At 33.7% G+C, this 8,269-nt stretch overlaps 5 protein-coding genes across 5 annotated transcripts; 3 read left to right on the forward strand and 2 right to left on the reverse strand.

Annotated features, from left to right (window-relative positions):
• Nucleotides 1–341: 341 nt before the first annotated feature.
• EIN_060490 (hypothetical protein) lies at nt 342–1,000 on the reverse strand (the record flags this gene model as incomplete). Its single annotated transcript, XM_004260237.1, has 2 exons — nt 342–399; nt 456–1,000. 2 exons carry the CDS (start codon nt 998–1,000, stop codon nt 342–344), a joined length of 603 nt encoding a protein of 200 aa, XP_004260285.1.
• A 247-nt stretch (nt 1,001–1,247) lies between these two features.
• Nucleotides 1,248–2,087, forward strand: EIN_060500 (hypothetical protein; the record flags this gene model as incomplete). Its single annotated transcript, XM_004260238.1, has 1 exon — nt 1,248–2,087. One exon carries the CDS (start codon nt 1,248–1,250, stop codon nt 2,085–2,087), a length of 840 nt encoding a protein of 279 aa, XP_004260286.1.
• Nucleotides 2,088–2,686: 599 nt separating this feature from the next.
• EIN_060510 (hypothetical protein) lies at nt 2,687–3,316 on the forward strand (the record flags this gene model as incomplete). Its single annotated transcript, XM_004260239.1, has 1 exon — nt 2,687–3,316. One exon carries the CDS (start codon nt 2,687–2,689, stop codon nt 3,314–3,316), a length of 630 nt encoding a protein of 209 aa, XP_004260287.1.
• A 1,977-nt stretch (nt 3,317–5,293) lies between these two features.
• Nucleotides 5,294–6,289, forward strand: EIN_060520 (hypothetical protein; the record flags this gene model as incomplete). The annotated part of the gene is made up of 1 exon (XM_004260240.1): nt 5,294–6,289. One exon carries the CDS (start codon nt 5,294–5,296, stop codon nt 6,287–6,289), a length of 996 nt encoding a protein of 331 aa, XP_004260288.1.
• Nucleotides 6,290–6,450: 161 nt separating this feature from the next.
• Nucleotides 6,451–8,064, reverse strand: EIN_060530 (hypothetical protein; the record flags this gene model as incomplete). The annotated part of the gene is made up of 1 exon (XM_004260241.1): nt 6,451–8,064. The coding sequence occupies one exon, from the start codon at nt 8,062–8,064 to the stop codon at nt 6,451–6,453; it is 1,614 nt and encodes a 537-aa protein (XP_004260289.1).
• Nucleotides 8,065–8,269: the final 205 nt, after the last annotated feature.

An 8,269-nucleotide genomic window follows, 5' to 3' on the forward strand; every position in this document is an offset into this window, starting at 1 on the left:
TCTGGAAGACTGCAGCGACAAAACAGAGTTTTCCGAATTGCCGAACGACGTGCAAAGCGTTCATCCACACCTTTCCACGCGTGTTCACTGCGAGTGTTTTGTGAGTGATGAGAGTAGCTGCCGACGATAAACAATTGATGAGGCACAAGACATAGCTTTCCATTTTGAAATCCTCTTGTAAGAAGAGAACAAGTGGTGTAATGATGAGAACAGCGACAAGAGATGGGTAGAAGGTCTTTTCCCAATACCCTCCTGTTGTGAAGTTTTTCGACTGGAAGACCATAACAAGTGCGTCGAAGATGATATACGTCATTAAAAGAAAGAATCCCGTCAGTGTCGAGTTACTGACGATGACATACACAAAAATTGAAGATAAGGTGATGGTCCCCATGACCAAGTCTTCTTGTTTGAGTGGAATTTTGAAGAATGGGCGAAGCAAAATGATTGGAATAAACTTCATCGACTGGCCCAAGTTCTGCATTGGAAATGAAAGAAGACCTTGGTACAAGTAAAACGCTATTAAACTCACAACAGTAAACACTCCCATCATCACATACAATTTCATCGAATTCATCGTTGGCGCAGAACGGATGTTAGGCGCAGCTATGATGACATGTGTCAGTTTTAAGAAAAAGATGTGTTGGAAGATATGTGGACAATCCAATATCCCTATTGAAGTCGATGTTGATGAGTATGTAATAGCAAACACAATAAATAACACCGAAATGACTACCAAAGAGACTCTGCTGAACTTTTCAGTGTTCAGTGAATACGAAAAAACTACTTTGGCTTTTTGAACTTGTTCGCGAATAGCAAAGAGAACCCATTCAATAGAATCTATTTTGGGTTCCTCTTCGTTTTCATCGAAATCTATGACGTTCTCTTTACTTGAAATGTTCTCGGGATTTCCAATCGTTTGCATTTCAATCTCTTTATCTTGTGAAGGTAGTGTTATTTGCGCAGCGTCGACTAATGGCTCGATATTTGTACCCTGTGACATGTAGATACGTTTTCGAGTTAATAACTTTTTCTGTTTCTTTAGAACTTGTTTCATTATAGTAAAAGTATTATCCATTACTTATTTATTGATTAGAAGTGTATTTGTTATTTTTAAGTATTGAATTTACTATATACAAACTATATTCAAAAAGAGTTTAGAATTAACTTTTCAGGAGATTTTATTAGAAAAAAGTAACTAAAGAAAAGATACTATTGTTGATAGAAAAATACTAGAAAACTTGAAAAGAATGAGTGACTCTGCAAGCTACAAAAAGCTCAAGCAGATTGGGGAAGGTGGGTTCTCTCATATCTATTTAGTTGAAAAGGAAACGGGTGAGAAATATGCAATGAAATCATACAAAACGCACTCCACGCAATCGGAAATCAAACTCCAGTTTTATCGCGAAATCAAATACCTGTCCTCGTTGAAACATGAAAACATCATTTCTCTCCTCCACGTGTTTGTCGACCAAAACCTCGTCTCTATTATTCTTCCCCTTTGCGACTGTTCTCTCGATATGGAACTTACGGTCCCACGGTCATTAGAAGAGAAGTATTTGTATGTTCAAAACAGATTTGCTCAAATCCTTCAAGCCGTGCAATACCTTCATTCAAATTGTATAGTTCATCGCGATATAAAGCCTTCAAACTTCCTCATCAAAGACAACAAACTCTATTTGACTGACTTTGGAAACGCCAAAACGGTGCATCCAAACGTCCATATCAAGTCGAATATGGTCTCTATTTTCTATAGACCGCCAGAAAGTTTTATATGTACAACGGAATTCCCTTTTGCAATAGACATCTGGTCGATTGGATGTGTCTTTTACACCCTATTAACTGGTGTGATACTTTTCGAAGCAAATTCGGAGTTTGAGGTTTGTGCAAAGATCGGGGAGATGTTCGACTTGGAGATGCAGGACGCTATTAATGACGACAAAATACGTGACGCTCATATCGACAAGAGTAAATTCGAAAAAATAGATATCATAACAGAGAAGACCTTTGCTATACTGACGAATTGTCTTGCCTTCGACCCATCCAAACGTCCGTCGATCGATGAGCTTCAACAGATGGCCTGTTTTTAACGATGTTGAGGGGTGAAAATTGAATTGATGTACTATTTGTTATAGTTTCTTTTATTATATAATATACTACATTCATTTAACCAGTCTACGGAAATGGGAAACCCTGAATTACATTCAACAAAACTTCAAAGCTAAAAAAGGGTTTAGTATTTGTTTATTGAGAGTTTTGAGGGAATCGTCCCGAAAGATTGCGTCAAACAGACAAATGATCAAGTAGTTTATGGCAAAAAGAGTTCTTTGGTATAGTTTTGTTCTAACCAATGAGATGGGACATCTGATCAAAAATAGATATGACTTATCTCGAAGGTCTATAAAAAAGATAACAGGTGACTTTGGTATTATTAGAAACTAAACAGTTATTTAATCACCACGACATCAGTTTAAAAAGGACGAACCATTTGTTAAAATTTAGGTATATTTTTTTACCAAAATAACCAAAACATTTTGATATTTTCATAGATAGATGGTAAAATAATTAATAAGGAATGGTAAATTGGTCTGAATGCACGGAAGATATGAATAACTAAAATGATGGGTGAGATTGTGACTGAGACCGAGATAGGAAAAGAAACGAGAACTTTGAGAAACTGAGAAAGCTTATGGAAAGGATAGCGGGGACACCCGTCAGGCGTTGCCGTGAGGACGTTGCAAGGTACTCACTAAATGAAAAGAAAATGAAGAATTTTGAATGTTATGAGCAAGCTATATTAATAGCTTTATTGAATCAATTTTGTTCGATTAAGTTACAGAAGCCATTCAAGCAGTCTGTGTCAATCACGAGTAAACCGGAAGTTGTCACAATAGTACTGAATAACGAAGAAATAGCAGTCAAAAAGATTGCTGAGACGCAGTGCAAGAAATATGCACAAATCACAGAGGTGAACACTATAACAGATAAGACTCGAATGAGACGATTTGCAAAGAACAGATCGACGTTCACTATTAACTTCATGTATGACATCGCATTCTCGTTGGGATTCTTCTTTAACAGTGTCCTATCGAAAAAGTCGTCGAAGTGCTTGCAAATTGAAAGAATCCATGAGGTCTTCTATAACAACGTGTTGCTACTCGGAGCTGAAGACATCGTCGCATGTGGAGAAGCACTCAATGACTATCTCTTTTCACTTGTTAAACAAAATAAAGACGTTGTGTTGAATCAAAACGATCCGGTCATTCAGAAATTTATTAATGAAGACAAAGACTGTTTATATCCCGTCGTCTTTGCCTAACCACCTGTTCTTAACATATTGTTTTTTCCTTTTTGTTGTCCCATTCGAAATACTTCTGTTGAAATGTTGTCTTTTGAATTTTACAAAACACAATTTAAAATTCTTCGTTTTTGTGGTAGCTTATAACTCTGTTGTACCGGGTTTTTTCGTTACCTTTTTAATCAAATAACTGATTTGAATAATCTACTCGTTTCGTTTGGCTAAAGATCTTTGGAATATGGTGAATGGGGTACCGATATTATGGTGGAAAATAAAGGGAAATTCACCAAAAAATACCGTTCTTTACTTCTAATTGCTATTTGTGTTATGCAAAACTTACAAAGCACTTTTCTTGAAAAGAAACCAAAACTATTTTTTTATAAATGGTAAATTTCTTAAAACTGTTGTTTTTTAATTCCCTTATAATTATTTCATTTTTATTATTTGGTATTGTTTATCAAATTATAAATATTAATGTATTTTAATTGTTAAAAAAAAAGTGAAAAAAATGCATTTTTGTTTTTGCAAAAAATCTTCTGTTTTATTCCAATTGTTCCAAAAAAATCAAAAAAACGAAAATGAAATCAAAACACTTTTTTTTTCCTAAAATAAATATCTTACATAAAATTGATTTTTTAATACCTGTTTAAAAAAAATGACTAAGATATAATAATAGCCAAAAATTCAAAGAAGATTTTCGAATTGAATGATTTAATGTTTTAATACGAACTGTTATTTGATGTTTTCAAGATCATTTTGGTTTGAGGAATAAACTGTCCTCAAAGTTTGACGTTTCATCTCGAAAATGTTATGGAACCATGACTGTAAAACAAAATAATCCAAATTTGATATTGAAAACGTTTATTAATGTACAAGTGCTGTTTTAAGGAGAATAACAATTGTTGTTTCATCTTCGTTATGGTCATTATTAGTCATTTTGTCAATACCAAGTAAAAGAAGCAAAACAAATCAAATAATAGTCTAAAAACAAACAACAACAAAACTTGTTGTTGTTTGGAAATTAACAATTTAGATAAACAAATACAGAGAGTCGAAATCGGACTCAACAACCACCACTCAATGGTGTGATTAACAAAAAAATAATAAAAAATAATTACGACAGGGTTGAGGAAACCACTTAATCGTACGATTTAAAAATAAGACCAAAGACAAGCATCAACTGAGCAACATGATAAGTTGTAATGATCAATATCGAACACAAAAACGACTTCTTTACGAATGTATGGTACGCCAACACTGCATCACTTGCTACAAAAGACAAATACCCAATTACGTTAAAAATGGCAGCCTTCTCACTCCATTCACTCCCCGTTTCTCTTCCAAGTGTTTGAAAGACACAAAAAGCTCCACCAACAAGCCCACATGAATATATATGGACTGGTAAAGTAAATAGCATTTGCGTTTTTGATTTGGCCCCCTGCATAAGTGGGACAGACGACACAACACCTATGAAAAGAACAACAAGGCTTGGTATCGTAACTCCTAAATGGAGTGTGGAAAAATACGACACAATGTTAAAAATATGGCTTATCAAAAATGATACAAGTCCACACGCAAACCAATTGAGCCCTTCCTTGAGCAACAACAAATCACCAAGAAATGAAAAAAAGAGTCCAACCCCAAATAATTTGATGTGATACTCTATTTTCACAGCCGACAACAAAAACACCAATAATATTAAGCAAAATAACGGCTTTGTTATCATTCTCAGCAAGCGCAACTTTCTGAAGTAAGCTACCCAACACAAAAGCACATCCACAATCGTCAGGGCAAACAACGCTTCAGATTGCATGGGTTTTGTTATTGGAGTTTCTGATTTTATTCGGTGTTTTCCCATTTTTTGCTACATTTTCTTCCCCCAAATATCCCGTCGTTCTACCACAATCTCAAAAATGAAACCTTTGAGATGTAACAAAAAATGACAAAATAAAAATGATATTTTAAATCAAAAAAATACGATCTCATAATTATATTTAAATGGTGTGGATTTTATTTTTTTTCATTTTCGGATTAGTTTTGTCAGAACAACGAAAAGACCTTCGAGAAGTACTGGCTCGTTCCGACTTTCTCATATCTTCTACTGACAAGTTTTTGGAACAAGCAACAAATTCAATTCTTAAAACGCAAAAAGCATCTCAAAAATACATGCCGAAGCAAGCGAAAAAAGATGAGATTCCCCGACCAATCAATTTAAACATCCCAAAACGTGGTCCACTCAAAACTAAAAATTCAAACACTATAAAATTAACTTTAACAAAACCAAAAGTTGCCAACAACACCTCACTCGTTCCATCACCAACTCATCTCAAAATCCCTGTGATATCAGATTTTCCTTATTTTTCCCCGGTACTTAGTGTCGGAAATTTTCACAACCGAACCGAGCATTGTGACAAACACACAAACATGGTGGAAACTGAATTCAAAATCAGACTTCCCCCAAAACGAATGTTACGTGTATCCACGTGTAACTCCGACACAACGGTTCAAACTGTGATTTCAGTGACGCTAAATAAGGAATGCCTCAAAGTGATTAAAAGAGATTGCAGGCGGTGGATTGGGAATATAGTTGAGTTTTTGCCGAATACAGATAAGAGTCTTTTGTTGTCTGTGAAAGTCTCAACCGCTGCATCACACCAAACGAATGAGAAAGCAAAAATCCGAACAACGATTTACACGTTGCCTATCACTAAAGGAAACAAAGAGAAACTCAAGAATGGGAATATCATTGCAAGTAGTCAAATCAAAAATGAGAGGATTCATGATTCGAACAATCTTGAGATTGTTCAAACCAACAAACAATCACCCCGCTCTCAATTTTCAAATAACAAATTTTCCGAAGGAATTGAACGAATGGGGGGATGGTTTAAAGTTGTCATATCTTTAATTGTCTCTCTTGTTATAGTGAGTGTTGGTGTTATAGTTCTTGGGTCATATAGACAATCACAAATACCTGCACAATATTCTCCTTTTTAAATCGTTATTTGTATAGTTTGTTAATTATTAGTTTGAATAACTAAATATATATTATTATAAATAATAAAATATAATAGTAATATAATAGTAATATAATAGTAATATAACAATAGTAATATAACAATAGTATATATTATTAAATAGATATGAATATACAACACTTAATTAAAATTACACTCTGAAAGATATTGATTAAGCTGATAACATAAATTTTCATCGCCATAGTCTTGAACTATAACTGAATTTTCCTTTTTAGAAAGATCTACGTTGTTTTCGATAGCGAAGTTGAGAGCTTCAGTGACGCCCTCTTCCATCCAAATGATCTTAAAGAGATTGTCGTTGTTGACTTTGAGGCGCCTTAACATGTCAATTGCAAATTGAGCGAAGAAGTGGCACTGTGACTTTTTGGTAAGTAAGAAAGTAGCGATCAGTTCGTCGTCAGGGAATATGTTACATTGTAACAAGTCGAGGAGTTGCATTCCTTTGTAGTCCTGAAGTAACACATCTATTAATTTACAATACAACGATGGCTTCACGTTTTTGACATGTACATTGATATATTCATACATTACATATATATAAATAGATGGTTTTGGATTCCATTGAATCAATATAGGCTCGATCACAGAGGGGTCAACGACTCCAATGATTTGACTGAACTCTTGAAATGAAACTATTCCTTTCTCATAGTCTTTAAAGATCTTTGTTAAAGTTTCATTTAACACAGAAGGAGATACGTGGTGTTTTTGAAGAAAGTAATATCGATCTTTGTATTGTAATAATTCCGAGAGAGATACAAAGTCCGGCGTTAAAATAGTTAACTCATTCTTGTGAAGATCGACAAATTGGTTTTGGTTGACTCGAATACATTTGACTGCTATAGAATAAATATAGAATAAATATAAAATAATTTTTATTAAAAATAAATTAAAAGAAGACAAACGTAAATAATCAAAGTCGAATAATTTGAGAGGAGTGACGGAATTCACAAGAACATCGAAAATAGCAGAAGTCCCCGAAGACGTCATTACAAATAATAAATCGCCACTTACCGCGACGTACGCATCGGAACATATTGGGATTTGGAAAAGCAGAATATTTTTTGGGAGAGAAGGAATATGTGAATTGAATGGAATTAAATTGGCGATTCTTGCACTGGACTGGTATAAAAATATCCAGTCCCTTTGAGATATCGAAACCAACTCAAAAGATGGTTTTGTAGAACTTGTAACAGGTGATGAATATGTCTGGAGATAGTGTATACCATTTACGACTTCAAAAACTTCCAAGATCCAATTGTCCTCTTTTTCAGATAAAATAACAATAAATGAGTTCAGAAGTCGATAATCAAATATCTTCGAATGTTTCTGTGTTTTTCTCTTTTGATTTTCTAATGTGATTATAATGAATTGTGTTGAGGTGATGACGACTAGATTCCCTTTATAAATGTTTATAGAAATCACTACGTCACTACAATCAACCGAAAAATTCGTTTTTTCAGAAAAAACAAAAACTTTGGTGGGAATATCAAGTGGAGAATAACAAAAATAAGTGTGATCATAACTACACGTCTGGATCGGCTCGGGAAGAACAAAACGAGTTTTTTCAAGATAAGGGGAATGTTGAAGAGTTGTATATAATTGAAAGTCATCATTGTCAACAAAAAGACATTGTAACATATTCGTACGACAAAACAAACAAAACGAAAGCGAAAATGTATAGTTGACAATCTTGCGTTTTATTAGATTGATTTTGGGTTTGGTGCTTGTCGCCATCAAATTTTACAGTTTTTTTCAAACTCTTTTTGAAAAAAAACTACAAAATTAGTATTGTTTACTAGAATATTACTATTGGGTTTTTATTAAATTAGTATAATAAGTGTTATTGTATGGACAATTTTTACTATTTTATTTTTTTTGAAATTTGATTATTTTTTTGAATAAAAAATAAAAATATTAGATATTACCATTTTTATTATTT

The sequence above is a fragment of the Entamoeba invadens genome, assembly GCF_000330505.1.
Source record: "Entamoeba invadens IP1 unplaced genomic scaffold scaff_1105074726711, whole genome shotgun sequence".
NCBI lineage: Eukaryota > Evosea > Mastigamoebida > Endamoebidae > Entamoeba > Entamoeba invadens.